Consider the following 19,711-nt stretch of genomic DNA (forward strand, 5'->3'; position numbering starts at 1 on the left):
GTCCTCCTGTTCTTCTTAATTGAATCAGTTCCCTGACATCTTGTCTCCAAGGCATCCCATATCTCCTTTGCAGACTTGCAGTTAATTACCCTGTTTGACATGACATTATCAATGACACTATGCAGCAAATGTCTTACCTGTGCATCCTTGGAAATAGATGAGATATCTTCAGTTGTATACTCACTTTTCTCCTTTGGTACAGTCTGTGCTGGCTGATCTGCAACTACAACAGAGAGGTTGGTTGGCTTATGTGGTCCTTCATTAATTCTGTCAAGGTATTCTGGATCTGTAGCTTCCAGAAACATAGACATCCTCACCTTCCATATGGGATACTCAGAAGGTTTCAGTATGGGAACCCTAATAGTCTCATATCGATTATGGATTTGAGTCTTTGGAGTTTCTTCAGTTTTGATGGGCTTGGTTGGAGTTTGTGCTTCTTCAGACATGATTGTTTTAGGATCTTTACTGCATGTATGTTAACAGATTGCTCTGATACAATTTGTTAGGTCACACACACTTTAGAAGGGGGTTGAATACAGTGTTTACTACAATCAAATCGAATATAAGAACCCAAGTAACAAAATACAGATTTTATTCAACACAATAAACTCTGTTACAAAGAACTGTTCTCTCTCAGTGATGAACAAATTATCACGAGAGCTGTTAGGGTTACAATGAATAATAATCTCGATTAAGATAACACATACAGTGTAAACCCTATGTCTGTGTTTATATACTACACAGTTACAAGATAATCTTCTAATTGATATCGAATATAATTCTGCTTCCTAATATATATCAACTAGTTATCTTTTCTTCCAAGTATTCTATTCTTCATAGAATTCTTCTCCATACATATCTCTTCTTATGTTTGCCTTGATCTTCTTTCCTTTCAATCAGCCGCCTTCCTTATCTGAAAGTCTCCTTAAGTCATGATATTATGTCCTGATAAATATCTTCTGATATCTTAAGTTCTGATAACTTAAGTCCTGATATCTTAAGTCCTGACTTCAGTATAAGTACTAATTTCCAGTTAAGTCCTGATTTGTCCTGTAAAGTAAGATCTGAAAACTAAACACAAATCATATTAGTCATGACATCACAAATATATCTAACAAAAGACATCTCTACACACTCTGAAGATCTCGATAACATCTTCAATTACATAATATATCTATCCTGGAGATTCAAGATTATCGATCAACAAACCATTTTATCATTAAAATGGAAAGTCTACAAATGCAGTTTGAAGAGTGCAAGATTAAGGGCCAAGATGAATTGGAAAAAGGAGGGTAACTGATAAGTGGCATTTTATACCACTTAGAACGTCTTAAAATGGCTTAAATTGGTGTCTTGAAATCAAGTATTTTATGTATTTGATGCGTTTTTCTAGTGTTTATGCATTTCAGGGTATTAGTTGCATTTCGGGGGAGTAATCATCAAGAATAAGCCTTGGCATGTGTTCATCATTGAGAGAGGGAAGAAATGGGCAGATTACGGCGGAGGAACGAAGCGAACTCAGGAATTTTCCAGAAGGGTCCTGAGCGCCCGCTCAGCATAGCTGAGCGGATGCGCAGAAAGCTGAGCGCCCGCTCAGCTATGCTGAGCGGCCGCGCAGGGCCGGGGGAAAAATAGTTTATTTTAGGACTTCTATTTCTGTTTGGCTTCCACTTCTATGTAATCTGAGTTTTATGGGATTATTATTTAAGTAGATTTGGAGACGTTTTCAAGAGAGGATCGTGGTATTACGCAAGGAGCGAAGGAGATAAGGAAGAAGACCGTTTAGTGCACAGCAACGAAGAAGAAGCATATTTTCTTGTGATTCTTGTTTAGTTGTAACGTTGGATGCTAGTTTTCTTACCTTGAACCTATTTACACTTGTGACGTACTCTGATTTAATATAATTAGTTTAGTTATATTTTCTTGTGTTTGTTTATCATGATTTCATATGAACCTATGATGACGATAAGTGCTATTATGGGCTATTCGTGATCATGGGGTTGCAACGGATTTATTATGGAATTCTTTAGTTAATTGTTTAATACTTTAGTGTGTGATGATTGTATGATATCTAGTTTTGGTTGTGCGTATTCGTCTTATGTGTGTCGCGAACATATAAGATAGGGTGTTAATCTCTTGTGAAGCGACGGTGGATCTTGAGATTTAGAACTTGCCATGCTAGCATAGGTTCATGTACGTTGTGCATGATTAGTGGGTAACTCTAACAGTTTTATTTGCCCTATGTAATCAAAAGGAATAACTTGTGCTTAAATCATTGTGTTGTCAATTTCTGTAGACATATAGGAACTCAACATAATTGATGACTATTCAACTTCTATCTTGATTGTGGATGTTGGTAGAATGGTATTAGTACAATGAAAGTTGGCTTTTATCAGTTTTGTGTTATTCGATTAATATCATCACTGTCACATGCTAAAGGTAATAACAATGACTATTGAAGGAAGTAGTAATGAAGTTGCGATCTCATGAGTGTTTTATTATTGATAATTTGAAGTGTTAATTAAGTGATTAATTAAGTAGATAATTGTAGTTAATATTTAGTCAACAATTCTAAGTGTTAGTGTCTTAACATTGAGAAGTAATCATACATTGGTGAGTGAGTTTAATTAGACAATAAATTAGTCTGAGTCTCTGTAGGAACGAACTAGAAAGTATTCTATATTACTTGCGAAAGCGTATACTTGCGTGAATATTAGCGTGTGTTTTCGCTCTAACAAGTTTTTGGCGCCGCTGCCGGGGACTTGACGTATTTGTTTAGTTTATGTACTTACCATCATTGGTCATTAGGACTCAGTGATTAGGACGTAGTAGTTACTTATTGTTTCCGGTTGTGTTTCAGGTACTTTAGCAAGCGTTTATACAAACTCGTTCTCGTACTCGCAAGAGGACTTTAGATACAGCTGAGGAGACAGACGAAGTTCTTGATATTCCGGAGAAGTTAGATTTTAAAGATTCGGATTCAGGAACTGAGCGGAAAGAACTAGTAAACATGGGTGATCGTATTGTTCAAGCTGATCCAGCTCTTATGGATTTTTCTCGGCCAAAAATTGATGACATTCAGTCAAGCATTCTTCATCCGGATATTCAAGTTAACACCTTTGAAATCAAGCCAGGCACTATTCAGATGGTGCAGAATTCTGTTTCTTTTGGAGGAGCGGCGACTGAAGACCCCAACATGCACATAAGGAATTTTGTCGAGATCTGCAGCACTTTTAAGTATAATGGCGTGACTGATGAGGCTATCAAGTTGAGGCTTTTCCCATTCTCACTGAGGTACAAGGCTAAAGACTGGTTACATTCTGAACCAGCTGGGTCCATCACTACGTGGCAAGATCTTGCGCAAAAGTTTCTGGTGAAGTTTTATCCGATGGCAAAGACTGCTGCTATGAGGAGTGCTCTTACTCAGTTTGCGCAGCAACCTACAGAATCTATGTACGAGGCTTGGGAACGCTACAAGAAAATATTGAGAAAATATCCACATCATGGAATGCCTGATTGGATGGTGATCACTGGTTTCTATAATGGTTTGGGGGCCCAATCTCGGCCCATGCTCGATGCAGCAGCTGGAGGCGCCTTATGGGCTAAAAGCTATACTGAGGCGTATAATCTTATAGAGACTATGGCTGCAAATGAGCATCAAAACCCAACTCAGAGGATGACGTCAGGTAAGGTAGCAGGTATTCTGGAAGTTGATGCAGCCACCGCTATTGTAGCCCAGCTTTAAGCGCTATCAATGAAGGTTGATTCTCTGGCTACATATGGAGTTAATCAAATAGCTATGGTTTATGAGCTTTGTGCAGGTTCTCATACTACGGATCAATGTTCTCTTGTCAACGAATCTGTTCAGTATGTGAATAATTATCAGCGACAACATCAGCCTGTGCCAGCGACCTATCATCCTAATAACAGAAATCATCCAAATTTTAGCTGGGGGAATAATTAGAATGCTATTCAGCCACCATATCAGCAAGGAGTGAGTAAACAGTTTAACCTACCTGGATTCCAGCAACCACAGTAGTATGCTACAAGGCAATCATATCCTCAACAGGGAAGTACAGCTGCACCTACTAGTGCTGATTTTGAGGAACTTAAGCTGTTATGCAAGAGTCAGACGGTTTCTATCAAAACGTTGGAAAATCAAATCGGTCAATTAGCCAATGCAGTGCTCAATCATCAACCTGGCACTCTTCCCAGTGACACGGAAGTACCAGGCAGGAAGGAAGCTAAAGAGCAAGTCAAGGCTATTACCTTAAGGTCTGGAAAAGTTGCTGATGCTGAAAAGGCAAAAGAAGGAGAAGCTGAAATTAGAGATGAAGAAGCTAAGCAAAAGGAGAAAGCGGCGGAACCAAGGAAGACTACTGTTGAACACACTCTGCCTGAGGCTAATACAGGGGAGAAACAGCTCTATCCTCCACCACCTTTTCCTAAGAGATTGCAGCAACAAAGGCTGGATAGACAGTTCGGTAAGTTTCTGGAGGTGTTCAAGAAACTTCATATCAATATACCTTTTGCTAGGGCTCTGGAGCAAATGCCTAGTTATGCGAAGTTTATGAAGAGTATTCTTTCAGGGAAGGTGAAACTGGATGACCTTGAAACCGTTGCTCTCACGGAAGAATGCAGCGCTGTTCTGCCGCAAAAGTTACCACCGAAACTAAAAGATCCAGGTAGCTTCACCATTCCTTGCACCATTGGCAATTTGACTTTTGATAAGTGCCTTTGTGATTTGGGAGCAAGCATTAATCTGATGCCGTTGTCGATCTTTAAAAAGCTGGATCAGCCTGATCCAAAACCCACATACATGTCTCTACAATTGGCTGATCGTTCCATTACTTACCCAAGGGGCATAGTGGAGGATGTGCTCGTCAAGGTGGATAAGCTCTTCTTTCCTGCAGATTTTGTTATTCTGGATTTTGAGGAAGATAAGAAGATTCCCATAATCTTGGGAAGACCTTTCTTGGCTACTGGCCGTACCTTGATAGATGTACAAAAAGGTGAACTTACTATGCGGGTACAAGATCAGGATGTGACCTTCAACGTATTCAAGGCAATGAAATTCCCTACAGAAGATGAGGAGTGCTTTAAAGTGGATGTGATTGATTCTGCGGTTACTTCGGAACTCGATCGCATGCTAATGTCTGATGCATTGGAAAAAGCCTTAGTGGGGGATTTTGACAGCGATGATGAAGATGGCAACGAGCAATTACAATATCTGAACGCTTCTCCCTGGAAGCGAAAGCTGGACATGCCATTTGAATCTCTCGGTACTTCTGACCTCAAGAATGCTGAAGGAAAGCTCAAACCATCAATAGAGGAAGCACCTGCCTTGGAGCTCAAGCCATTACCTGAACACTTGAGGTATGCTTTTTTAGGTGATGCATCTACTTTACCTGTTATTATTTCATCTGACCTTTCAGGTAGTGAGGAAGACAAGCTCTTAAGGATTTTGAGAGAATTCAAATCGGCTATTGGATGGACCATAGCAGACATCAAGGGGATAAGTCCTTCATATTGTATGCATAAAATTCTGCTAGAGGAAGGTAGTAAGCCGACTGTGGAACAGCAGCGAAGAATGAATCCTATCATGAAGGAGGTGGTGAAGAAAGAAATTCTGAAATGGCTGGATGCAGGCATCATTTATCCTATTTCTGACAGCTCGTGGGTAAGCCCCGTACAATGTGTACCTAAGAAAGGAGGTATCACTGTGGTAGCAAATGAAAAGAATGAGCTCATCCCCACTCGAACAGTTACAGGATGGAGAGTATGCATGGATTATAAGAAATTGAACAAAGCCACAAGGAAAGATCACTTCCCTCTTCCATTTATTGATCAGATGCTTGACAGGTTGGCGGGTCATGAGTATTTTTGTCTTCTGGATGGTTATTCAGGGTATAATCAGATTTGTATTGCACCAGAGGATCAGGAAAAGACTACCTTCACTTGTCCATTTGGCACGTTTGCTTTTCGCAGAGTTTCGTTTGGGTTATGTGGCGCCCCGGCCACTTTTCAGAGATGTATGATGGCTATATTCTCTGACATGATTGGAAATAATGTCGAAGTGTTCATGGATGACTTCTCCGTCTTTGGACATTCATATGATGAATGTTTGAATAATCTGCGCACCGTACTCAAAAGGTGTGTGGAAACTAATTTGGTGCTCAATTGGGAGAAATGTCATTTTATGGTGCGTGAAGGCATTATTCTTGGGCATAAGGTCTCTAACAAGGGTCTGGAGGTGGACAAGGCCAAGGTGGGAGTCATTGAAAATCTTCCACCACCTAATTCTGTGAAAGGAATCCGTAGTTTTCTTGGTCATGCGGGTTTTTATCGGCGATTCATCAAGGACTTTTCAAAGATATCTAAGCCGTTGTGCAATTTTCTTGAGAAAGATGTGCCTTTCAAATTTGATGAGGAATGTTTGGCAGCATTCGAGACTCTCAGGAAGAGTTTGATCACTGCACCAGTTATTACAGCACCAGATTGGAAAGAACCATTTGAGATGATGTATGATGCGAGTGATTATGCGGTAGGTGCAGTTCTGGGACAGCGCAAGAAAAATCTCTTCCATGTGATTTACTATGCGAGTAAGACTTTAAATGGGGCCCAAATGAACTACACCACTACTGAGAAGGAGCTATTGGCTATAGTCTTTGGTTTCGAGAAATTTCGATCGTATCTACTTGGTACAAAAGTAACAGTATTCACTGATCATGCGGCTATTCGCTATCTGGTTTCCAAGAAGGATTCGAAGCCGAGACTCATTCGTTGGGTGCTTTTACTTCATGAATTTGAGTTAGAGATCAAGGATAGAAAAGGTACTGAGAATCAAGTAGCTGACCATCTCTCTAGGTTGGAGAATCCCGATTCTACTTCACAAGATAGGACACTAATCAATGAATCTTTTCCGGATGAGCAGTTGTTTGCAGTTCAAGAGGAAGAACCATGGTTTGCAGATATTATAAACTATCTCGTCAGCAATGTAATGCCTCCTAATTTGACCTCCGCTCAAAAGAAGAAGTTTCTGCATGAGGTGAAGTGGTATATGTGGGATGAACCATATTTGTTTAGACAGGGAGCTGACCAGATCATCAGGAGATGTATCCCGTTCTGTGAGACGGAGGGGATATTACGAGACTGCCACTCCACGGTTTATGGTGGACACTATGGTGGTGAGAAGACGGAAGCTCGTATTCTGCAAGCAGGTTTTTTTTGGCCCACTTTGTTCAAGGATGCTCACCAGTTTGTTTTAAGGTGTGATCGTTGCCAAAGAGTGGGAAATTTGACAAGAAAGGATGAGATGCCATTAAATGTGATGCTTGAAGTCGAGGTTTTTGATGTTTGGGGAATCGATTTCATGGGGCCTTTTATCTCGTCTTGCAATAATCAGTACATCTTGCTGGAAGTCGATTATGTCTCAAAATGGGTAGAAGTTAAAGCTTTACCGACAAATAATGCAAAGGCAGTGTTAAATTTTCTTCATAAGCAAATTTTCACAAGTTTTGGAACACCTCGGGTAATCATAAGTGATGAAGGGTCGCATTTCTGCAACCGTAAGTTCACTTCTATGATGCAGCGTTATAATGTGAATCATCGAGTGGCTACTGCCTATCATCCGCAAAAAATGGTCAAGCGGAAGTGTCTAACAGAGAGATAAAGCGTATTCTAGAGAAGGTTGTTTGTCCGTCAAGGAAGGACTGGTCTTTAAAGCTCGATGAAGCTGTTTGGGCTTACAGAACAGCATACAAAACTCCACTTGGTATGTCCCCGTTTCAGTTGGTGTACGGTAAGGGATGTCATCTACCTGCGGAGCTTGAGCATAAGGCCTACTGGGCATTGAAAAAGTTGAACCTGGATTTAGACGCAGCTGGTAAGAAAAGAATGCTTCAGCTTAATGAACTTGATGAATTTCGACTTCAAGCGTACGAGAATAACAAAATGTATAAGGAAAAGGTGAAGAGGTGGCACGATAGGAAACTACATCCTAAGTTATTTGTGCCGGGGCAACAAGTTCTCTTATTCAACTCTCGGCTCCGAATTTTTCCTGGAAAGTTGAAATTGAGGTGGTCTGGACCTTTTATTATCAAAACTGTGTTTCCACATGGAGCGGTGGAAATTTTTGAGAATGATCCGGACCAAGCATTCAAGGTTAACGGTCAGCATTTGAAGCACTACTATGGGGACATAGCAAACCGAGAAGTGGCTAGCGCCATTTTGTTGACTACTTGAGAAGGGTACGCAACGTCAAGCTAATGACGAAAAAGAAGCGCTGTGTGGGAGGCAACCCATGAATTGTTGTTACAGGAACCCTTAGAAGTTAATAACCTATCCAAAAACACAAAAAAATCAGAAAATCGGGGCTGAAAAAAAAAATTCCAGTGATCCCCTGAGCACCCGCTCAGCTTTGCTGAGCGACCGCTCAGGGGTCGACTGCCAGAAATTTTTTTTAAGTTCAGAAAAAAAAAACAAAAAAAAAACAATTGTAGCCCATAAACCCACGATTTGTTCCCACTACCCCATCATTTTAACCCTTAATCCCCAAACCCTAATCTAATTTAACCTATTCCACACCCTATATATACATACACATATCCTACATATCTCCCACAAACTTCCTACACTTAAACTCTCTCCCAAGCTTCAAAACTCAGTTCTTAAACACTTTTATTGGAGAATCAATGGCACCCAAGAGAGCACGCAATATCGATAGCAGCAGCACAGTCCCTACTGCTGATTCATCAAGGGGTACTGCTGCAAGGCCTCGGTTGACTGACAGAGCTGCGGAGGAGGAGTACACTAGGCTTTTGGGGAAGCCGATTCTGAAGGAGAGAGGGTTTTTACCATCGGGGAGGGATGGTGAGTTGCTACCCATGATTGCAGAAAAGGGGTGGATAGCTTTTTGTGAGTCGCCCGAAGCAGTACCGATGAGCGTGGTTCGCGAGTTCTATGCGAACGCGAAGGCCGAAAAGAATGGGTTTTCTGTGGTCCGAGGGTTGACGGTTGATTATCACCCTGCGGCGATTCGCCAAGTGATTGGACAGCGAGAGAGGAAGCCCGAGGAGGAGAACTGGAATGAGAAGACTGCTGAGGATTTTGACTTCGATTTGATTTGTGCGACTCTATATAGGCCGGGCACAGTGTGGACCTTCAAGACCGGCACTAATGAGTATCGTCACTTCCCGGCGATCGCTATGAACAGGTATGCCCGTGCATGGAATGCATTTATTTGTGCTAATATTTTGCCTTCTTCGCATGCACACGAGGTCACAGTTCAGAGAGCACAGTTGTTGTGGGGAATTCTTCATGAGGAGTACTATGTGGACCTTGGTGAGTTTATCTACCAAGGAATTCTGAAGTTTTTGAGGGGAGCTAAGCATATGAACATCCCTTATGCATCCACGGTTACGAAGCTGTGCCGAGCAGTAGGAGTGAACTGGCTGGCTCATGAGCAGTTGCAGTTGCCGGCAGCTCCGATTGATTCTGAAACTCTGAATGGGATGCAGGAGTGGACCGGTGGTGAGCCTGAGGAGCATGGGCTGGGTTATCGTCTTCCAGGAGGGCGTCCAGCACGAGGTGCTACTATGGCTAGGCCTGGGCGTGATGAGGCTGGTTCTTCGAGAGCTCAGGAGGGTGCTGGGATGGCTGATACCCAGTATAGGAGGCTTTCACGGTGGATGAATGCCATGTACGAGACGCAGAGCAGATTTGCTCAGGAGCTCACCCTTGCGTTAGGGACTGCTTTTTGGGGCCTTGGAGCTGATATCTAGTGGCCAGTTTTTGATGAGGACTCTGCATACCCGCCGCCTGATACTCCACCCACTGAGGGTGATGATGATGATGACTCCGAGTAGGTATACCCTGTGTTCCTTTCTGCTACCTTCACTGAGGACAGTGAAGATTTTAAGTTTGGGGGTGGTAGTTAAGGAATACTGTGTGTGTGTCATATAGCTGCATATTCATGTTAGCTTAGTTCATATAGTTGCATAATTTATGCCATATAGTTTTTTTTATATATAGCTTTAATGGTTTATCATGTCATGTAGCTCATGCATTTACCATGATCCCTTTTGCGATGATTTATCGACTGAATTGTGATATTGATGCGAGTGTAGTGATAGCATTAAAGTGATATTAAGTCGTGTAGGTCGATATGCATGCTAGAAGCACTTGTAATTCCACTAAGTCTTAGAGAATGCGTAAGGGCTAGATTGTTGTTATGATTTGATTGTTTTCGAGGTCAATCTATTTATTATGCTTAGAATTCGATAATAGGCTCTTAGTGATAAAGGCATGAAAAAAAAATTGGAGTAAAAAAATGGAATTTGTTGCTAGTTGTGGCTAGGCGTCAAATGGCTAGTAGCCGGCTCGCATGTTGTGCGAGTAGTCTAGGGTTGAGCAAGATGGAGCGAAACGCACTTGCTCAGAAATTTTATAAAAAAAAAATAAAAAAATTGTGGTGTTTATGCATAATTGATCAAGAGTGGGCTCTTTGGTATTCGAGTTATTAAGTTCTTAGGGGACTTTGTGCCTAGTGACCTAAGGCTTTTAGAGTCTGGGATCCGCTAACCTAACGCTCGTTACATGGATACCATTGTATAAGTCTTTTGTGGACCTCACTCATTGCACGGTCAAATAAGCATTTGTGTTGTGAATAAAAAGCATGATTCCGTAATAAGCTCCAGAATTCTTGTAGTGTTGTATATCACTTTGTGCCTAGAATTTTTATTCTTTGTATGATCATGTGATTGCTTGAGGATAGTCGAGTCATAATAATTGGTCTAGTTCCGAAGCATATCTGTTAAGCATTTGCACACACCACGTTTCTGGCTGTATGTTTGTTGGCATGAGTTTATTGATCTTTAGTTGTCTAACTGTATTTGTTGAGATGTTGCAATTTGGTTGGTTTATGCGTAGTAAGGGGGATCGCTGCAATTTCATATAGATTGTATTCATGCATGTTTTTTATTTGTTTTGAGTCCGTGACGCTTGAGGACAAGCATCGATTTAAGTTTGGGGGTGTGATAAGTGGCATTTTATACCACTTAGAACGTCTTAAAATGGCTTAAATTGGTGTCTTGAAATCAAGTATTTTGTGTATTTGATACGTTTTTCTAGTGTTTATGCATTTCAGGGTATTAGTTGCATTTCGGGGGAGTAATCATCAAGAATAAGCCTTGGCATGTGTTCATCATTGTGAGAGGGAAGAAATGGGCAGATTACGGCGGAGGAACGAAGCGAACTCAGGAATTTTCCAGAAGGGTCCTGAGCGCCCGCTCAGCATAGCTGAGCGGCCGCGCAGAAAGCTGAGCGCCCGCTCAGCTATGCTGAGCGGCCACGCAGGGTCGGGGGAAAAAATAGTTTATTTTAGGACTTCTATTTTTGTTTGGCTTCCACTTCTATGTAATCTGAGTTTTATGGGATTATTATTTAAGTAGATTTGGAGACGTTTTCAAGAGAGGATCGTGGTATTACGCAAGGAGCGAAGGAGATAAGGAAGAAGACCGTTTAGTGCACAACAACGAAGAAGAAGCATATTTTCTTGTGATTCTTGTTTCGTTGTAACGTTGGATTCTAGTTTTCTTACCTTGAACCTATTTACTCTTGTGACGTACTCTGATTTAATATAATTAGTTTAGTTATATTTTCTTGTGTTTGTTTATCATGATTTCATATGAACCTATGATGACGATAAGTGCTATTATGGGCTAATCGTGATCATGGGGTTGCAACGGATTTATTATGGAATTATTTAGTTAATTGTTTAATACTTTAGTGTGTGATGATTGTATGATATCTAGTTTTGGTTGTGCGTATTCGTCTTATGTGCGTCGCGAACATATAAGATAGGGTGTTAATCTCTTGTGAAGCGACGGTGGATCTTGAGATTTAGAACTTGCCATGCTAGCATAGGTTCATGTACGTTGTGCATGATTAGTGGGTAACTCTAACAGTTTTATTTGCCCTATGTAATCAAAAGGAATAACTTGTGCTTAAATCGTTGTGTTGTCAATTTCTGTAGACATATAGGAACTCAACATAATTGATGACTATTCAACTTCTATCTTGATTGTGGATGTTGGTAGAATGATATTAGTACAATGAAATTTGGCTTTTATCAGTTTTGTGTTATTCGATTAATATCATCACTGTCACATGCTAAAGGTAATAACAATGACTATTGAAGGAAGTAGTAATGAAGTTGTGATCTCATGAGTATTTTATTATTGATAATTTGAAGTGTTAATTAAGTGATTAATTAAGTAGATAATTGTAGTTAATATTTAGTCAACAATTCTAAGTGTTAGTGTCTTAACATTGAGAAGTAATCATACATTGGTGAGTGAGTTTAATTAGACAATAAATTAGTCTGAGTCTCTGTGGGAACGAACTAGAAAGTATTTTATATTACTTGCGAACGCGTATACTTGCGTGAATATTAGCGTGTGTTTTCGCTCTAACAGTAACAAACCTGAAAGATTGTATTCAGATTTGTAGCACTCAAAATAGAAAGAGACAAAAGGATGTTAGAAAATATGTTAGTCTATTTCAGTGGAATTTCTGTAAACTGTGCATGTTGATCTATAAAACATGTCACGGGTCCTTAGTTCCAAAAAAATAATAGTCTAGAATTTCTTGTATTCTCTTAAGAAGTAGTTGAGTTCTTAAATATTTAAGAGCACAAATTTGTAGCACAACATATTTGACTTTTAATGTAAAGATCAATTAAGTTTTGATGATTGTTTTCTGTGTCTTTTATAGTCAGTTGATTGTCCCTGCAAATTTTAAATAGTTTGTCGAGTTCCAAAGCTAAAATACAAAGTAGATTTTCTTGAAAGTAATTTATAAAGTTTCAAAGAAAAATTAAGAGACACGCATTCACCCCTGGTGCGCATTTCATACCTAACAAGACTCAAGTTCGATCCTCATTAATAATATTTTTTAAAATATGTAAACACATGAATAAATCTGTCATTTTACGAGAATAAAATGTATTGACCAAATTATTATATTGAATATGTACATGTTTATCGAGGATTGATTCAAACAACGGAGATCTTTTGCCGATGGTGCTTTGAATTGATGGTTCCGATGATTTGTGACCGAGACTTGAGAGATCTGAGAGTAATAGTAAATATTTATAGTTTATAGTTTTAGTAAATTTTATTTATTAAATAAACCATTGTCTTGTAGTTTTATATTCTTAATCTGATTTATACTGTGATTTAACTAAGGCTGATATGCCTTTTTAAAATTAACGGAGTTGGCCATATTTAACGGACCTGCATGACTTACAAAAAAGTTTGAAGTGCAAGTACATAAAATGAGAGTTTTTAAAATATAAAGTGGGCTGATGCACGTACATTTTACTCCTAATTTTATAATGTTGGATTTTTATATATAGAAGATATTACAGGTGATAATTTTAATATGTTGTGATTGATACTCTAACCTTACACCCCTTGTAATAAAAGTTTTAGAATAATATTTAACAGTCAATTTGATATGAAATAACCAACGACTGTGAATTTATTGACCAAATTATGAATAACCAGACTATTAATAAAAATTTTAATATTTGACTCTTAATATAATAGTACTACTATATAAGCCGTGTGATGCACATTTATACTATTATTATTTGTAATGTAAATGATAATATTAATATGTTATTGATGGGATGCGAACCTTAAGTCCCTTTATAATATTTATTCTAAAGATTTACATATAACAATTTTTTTATCAATTTTACGTGAAATAACGAACGACCATGGATCAAGTAATCAAAATATAAATGACCAAACTGCCCATAAAATTTTCAATGTCTCGTATTCAAATAATAAAGTGTAGATAGGTTATTCAATATCACCTTTATTATAATATAAGGGAAAAACAAATGTGCTAAAGGAGATTTATCCAAACTATTGTTGAAATACAGTAAAATATTGAAATACAAGTAGTGGAGTAACATAGCTGTTTTGTCAAAGAAAACATAACATTGTTATGTAGCTGAAAGTAAGTATCTGTCTTAGATATTTTCTGTAAATCCCTAGTTCTTTAAAGTCCCCGACCTTAGCTCAGTTGGTAGAGCGGAGGACTGGAGTGGTAGAAAAACCGAAATCCTTAGGTCGTTGGTTCGATCCGGGTCTGCATAATGTACCAAAGCTGTATTAGTAACACATGCTTCACACATGTATCACCACTCCTCCGGGCTAGAATACAACAACATTGTCGCTTCAAACTTTGGATATATTCCAACATCTAACTCAATTTCAACACAATAACATTCACTCCTTACATTCACTGTAAGGATGTACACTCAGCTTCTCTTAAAACATTCTTACACGATTTTGAAATTTTATCTACTAATTTTATGTATCCTATTAAACTTCACTCCTTTACAGTTTACAAAGAGAATTAAGACTTGAACAGTAATTGATTACGAAATGATCAAACGGAGCGTTAGTTAATCTGTTTGATTGTTTCAAGCAGTTGGAAAATAATGAAATACTGTAGCACAAAGATAGCAGATTTGTGAAAGAACCCCAGGCCATTCAACAATAAAAGGTAAAGGAAGTTTGAATCAGATTATCAGCACAAGCCCCGTCCATCTGGTATTGCCTTGTGATACCCTGCAACTGTTATTGGAGCGTGGAAATATGCACTTATACTTTCTCTTTTAGGAGAACTTCTTTGATAACTCTGTCAATGTTGGTAAAAGATGAACCTCCAACACTTGTAGCTTCTGCAGCCAATTTTTTCCACTCCAGGGCCTTTTTCTTTAATTTCTTTCCCTTTTCTCCTTCCATCATTTCCTTCACTAGTGTTTCGATTTCCTCGCGCTTTACGTCTTGATTAACCTCTACTCCAATTCCCCAACTGTCAGTGCAGCTATACCGACAATTGGTTTGTTGTTCCGCAAAAAATGGCCAGCAAATAATAGGCACTCCTTCACATATACTCTCTAAAGTAGAGTTCCACCCACTATGAGTTAAAAAAACACCAACAGATGGATGAGAAAGTACACGTTCTTGGGGGCACCAACTTGCCAACATACCTCTGTCTTTCGTCTCCTCAAGAAATTCTTTTGATATTATTGCAGAATCACCCTCTATAAGATTAGATCTGATGATCCATAAAAATGGATGTTTACTGTTTGCAAGTCCCCAGGCAAATTCTTTCAGGTGCTGGTTAGTCATTTTGGTGACACTGCCATAATTAACATAGACTACTGAGTTTGGCTCTCTTTTGTCTAGCCATTCTAGACATTTCGTGTCTTCTTTCCATAAGCTGGGCCTAAATGAATCTAGGGGGCTTTCAGGGATGGCCTTGCTAAGGATGTGCAGAGGGCCTAAAGTGTATATTCGAGGGAAACTGGAGGAAATTGCTTGCAGTACTTCATGCTCAAAAGCATCGAACGTGTTGATGATCATTGCAGAAGCTTCCAAGCATTTCTGTACCGAATCTTTCATAAAATTGAATGAAACATCACTGGCATCCGTTTTTTGTATGAATGATGGTATATCCTTCAGCCGGATGTCTGTCATGCCAGGTATCCAATCTATCTTCGTATCAAGAGTGCCATCAGTCAGAAAGCTTTGGTCTGGAACAAAGAAGAGTAAATAGAAAATTAATTTGGAAGAAGATGTGTCAATAACCATGTAAACTAAGGCCAGCTTTGTAAAAAGTAAATAATGCGAAAAATCCAGGCAGAATATGCATGTTCAATCCAGTATTGACTCGAGTAAACTACAACAATCCCAAGGAATTAAGATATCAAATTAATTTACAAGAAAATGTCACAATAACCATGGAAATCAGGTTAGCCATGTAACATGTAAATAAATTGATAAACCATGCTCGATGGAATTTGTTAAATTTCAAATCATCGACCTTTAATGCAAACTCAACTCACTAATCAGAGTATCACTCACCACTAGATAGGGGTTTGCACCATATCAGTATGTCAGGCTAGTGCTCCATTATATTCTAAAAACGATTTAAGGCAAACATAGATCTGTATGTGCACGATAAAAGTATTGGGGTCAGAGGGATGAAAACTGCTAATTTGTATAGAGCCATCAAACCCGCCCAACCAGCAACTAGAGATGTATGCATTATATGGACAGCAAGCAACCGAACGCAAGTATACAACGGGACAAACTTAACAAAAGAGAAATTATGACAATTCATCAACAAGACACTGGTTAAAAGAGTCAATAAATTAAAATCAGACAATCCAAGTCTGAATGGTGGTGCATCTTATTTAAAAAAATTATTATCTCGTCGTGGTATTTATTTATTTCCACTGTTTAGTTTTTATGTCAGAGAACATATACGGCCTCTCCTGAAAAAGTCAACATGTACTAGAAACATATTAAGGTTTTACAACCATATTAAGCATGCTCAGGTCCGGCCCAGAGGGAGGGCGAAGAGGGCGACCGCCCAGGGCCCATACCTTCAAAGGGGCTCAAAATTCAGAAAATCTTAATAGTATATTATACTTATATTTCATATAAAAATAATAAATATTATAAATATGTCCTTGTACTTGTCTAGTAGTCGTAAGTTTTAGTATGTGTCATTTCTAAATTTTACAAAGTTGAGTTTTTTCATTTTCAAGGGACTCGCTTATAAAATTTATAGGTTAGATTTAAGATTTAATAGTATATAACTTTCTTTGAATTATTAATGTAATGTTCGGTTTAGAGCTACTTTACCAAATGTTAATTAGATTGGCATTGATATGATATCATCTACACTATAATAAAATAAAGTACAAGCTATGCCAAGTGTCACTCTCTCATTAAAACGGGACAATTGCCATTCTCTCAATAGTTGACATGATAACATTAATGACACTCTTCTCTCTCATCTCACTAATTTTCTCTCTTCCTTTTCAAATTTTGTAACCTTTTTCAACATTTTTTAAAAAAGATTTATCGAATCTAAATTCTACCTTATATCAAGTGACATTCCCTACTTAAAATTAAGCAATTTACAACTATCCAAGTGATACTAAAATAAATTATATAAACCAAGTGATATTACTTACTTGAAATTGCACAAATTACGATTATTAATTTATCTATTTTGATACTAAAATTATAAAATATTTAACAATAATAATTTTAATATAACCGGGCATCTGCCCTGAAACTAATCTAGTATTTATTAATAATTAAAATTGGCAATATCGTTATTAATGGAAATATACTATTATGTACATAAATTAACATGTGGCATTTTAGAGGATTCAGAGACCAAAGATCATGGGAACTAACAAAGTAAGAAGTCTGAAACTTGATGGAAATATTTGGACAACGAATCATCTGTGTGCAGACAAAAGACTAAACAGTTTTAAAGCAAAAGTTTTCTAAGAAATTCAGATGACTCTTGGTGCTAGATTGCTTGCTTATCCTTAAAGTCTTGAACTGCCTGTTTTTATCTAACATGTTCAGAAGCTTGCAATAACCATTTCTACGAGCATTATATTATGATTTAGATAATTGACGTACAACCCCAAGTTCACAAACATTAGGAAAAGCGTCATCCTGTATTTAGTTTTTCAAGTTGGCTTTAATTAAGCAATTGGATTTTCAGTTTTCGTATTAGGAAACAAGCATTGAAGTGAAAATGATTTTCTGCCATATCTTATAGAGTATCCATTTGCAAGGGCTAATATTTTTTTTTCTGTATTAGAATTTAAGTAAGAACACTATGCTCTGCCCTTTCTCCAGTCGCTTGTTCTCAAAAATTTGTATAAGGAACCATGTAGAACACCAATTACATACATTATACTAGCTGGGAACACACGTATAATCAAAGAGTTTTAATTGTCTCTTTACCAAGTTGGTGGGAAGATATGATACTAGAGGATTTAAGAGATAATTAATCTGAATGTTTTCTTTTTATTTTTTAAAGTAAATTGTCAACAGATAAACTGAAATCAAGGAAACAATGAATATATGTTAAGTAACATCAATACAAGCCAAGTCTGCCATAGGCCAACACAATAAAAAAAAAAGTTAAGCCGATCTAAGAGTGTACGTACGCAAGGTCATCAATCGTATAAGCAAGCATGAAGGAAATCTCTACCTAATTAAAACATGACTTGTCAGTTGTCACGGTGGTGACCTTATAGTAGTGCTCTGTTTCTGTTTCATCTATTTTCTTTCATTTTCATTAGATAAATTTTGGGTAAAAGGGTTCCAAGTCAAAGTAAGTGGTCTCATTAATTTCTGGTCGACCGAATGCTTAATGCTTTGGGATCAAAATCATTGCCACTAATAATACCAAGACATACCAACCAAAAAAGCCTAAACCCCGAACCTTCCCCCATTAGCATTTTCAAATCGTCAGGAGCTTAATTAGTACACCCAAAACTCAGTTATAACATCCATTTTAATGTACATCTATACCACATACATCGATTTTTACCAAATTTTCGTCGTTTCATTCCTACAAAAAAGAAAGTCTCTCAAAATTTACATTACATTAGCTCAAGTTTCACATTTCACATACATATCATATCACATAAGCATACATGATACATAACAAAATTGAAGTGAAAGTGTGCTCAATTTACGAATAATCGTCCTTTAAACAGGAACTTTGGAAGTATAAAAACTACCTTTAAACGGGAAAATGCCGCGTTTAACAAACTCCGGAAACTGGAAATAAGCCATCAAACCACAAGCAGAAGCCGTCCACAAAGAAACGACCGGAACACCAATCTCTCTACCAGCATCCACCGCGAAACTCATACAAGCATCCGCAACAATAGCAGTAACACGCGGAACATTAGGATCATTATTCATTTTCAACAAAACGGTCTTAAACGGATCCAAACAGGTCTTGGGAATGGATCCGAATAAGCCGATAGGAGTGTGAGATTGATCAGGCTCAATACGAGGCAACCCGTCGGGGATTGTTTCGAAATTGAAAGTGTCGGAGAGATTGAGGAAGTGATCGCCGAGAGAGAAGATTAAGCGGCGTTGGTTGTGTTCGGTGCTGATGAAAGTGATGTGGAAGTTGTTAGAGTTGAGGAGCTTGGCGAGCTGCATCATGGGGATTATGTGGCCTTGTGCTGGGAAGGGGACACATACTATGTGTGGCTTTGTGTTTGTTGAGTTCATGTTTTTGTTTGTGTTTGTGTTTGAGGGTTTTGAATGTATGGAAATGAATGTATGGAAATGGTTGGTTTAAGAATGAGTTTGAGTTGTGTTTTAAGGTGTGTTTGTTTATATATGCCAATGAGGAAAGTATGGAAGACTTGACTGAGTGAGTTAAGTATTGAGGGAAGACGCCTGACGACTTTGACTTGTCAAACCTCACCGTTACGCACGCTTACGCATATTTTTCAAAATTAAGTGGAAGATTAGTTAGTGCGCTTAAAGGTGATTTTGGTGTTAGAATTTTGAGTCTAAGAGAAACTCCAACGCTAACTTAAATTATGCTCCTAGGTCAAATTTTGAAAAAATGAACTTCAAAATCATCTCCTAATGACTCCTCAAAATTTAAAAATCTTCAAATGATTCCTCAATAATAATGAGGAGTGATACTCCCTCCTAAATTAGTTTAATAATAATTTCCTTCTTCCCCATGTATTTATTATGATTAATTTTGTTTATGTATATATGTACTTAATTACTAAAAAATGAACAGGGGGTGAGTTTAAGGAGGATTATTGGAGAAA

The 19,711-nt window shown here is 38.2% G+C and overlaps 1 protein-coding gene across 1 annotated transcript; it reads right to left on the bottom strand.

Moving 5' to 3' along the window:
• Window positions 1–14,361: 14,361 nt before the first annotated feature.
• LOC141671619 (linamarin synthase 2-like) lies at window positions 14,362–19,232 on the bottom strand. The gene is made up of 2 exons (XM_074477897.1): window positions 18,647–19,232; window positions 14,362–15,616 (listed from the first exon to the last, which is right to left on the bottom strand). The coding sequence occupies exons 1-2, from the start codon at window positions 19,149–19,151 to the stop codon at window positions 14,679–14,681; spliced, it is 1,443 nt and encodes a 480-aa protein (XP_074333998.1). The 5' UTR covers window positions 19,152–19,232; the 3' UTR covers window positions 14,362–14,678.
• Between the last annotated feature and the right edge of the window lie 479 nt (window positions 19,233–19,711).

This window comes from Apium graveolens, chromosome 7 (assembly GCF_009905375.1).
Source record: "Apium graveolens cultivar Ventura chromosome 7, ASM990537v1, whole genome shotgun sequence".
NCBI classification, from domain to species: domain Eukaryota; kingdom Viridiplantae; phylum Streptophyta; class Magnoliopsida; order Apiales; family Apiaceae; genus Apium; species Apium graveolens.

Excerpts from the sequence above, each read along its gene's own strand:
- LOC141671619 (XM_074477897.1), bottom strand. The coding sequence starts at position 19,151 with ATGAACTCAACAAACACAAAGCCACACATAGTATGTGTCCCCTTCCCA. Across the intron at positions 15,617-18,646 it reads CGGCATTTTCCCGTTTAAAG|ACCAAAGCTTTCTGACTGAT; the intron begins GTAGTTTTTATA and ends TCTTTGTTCCAG.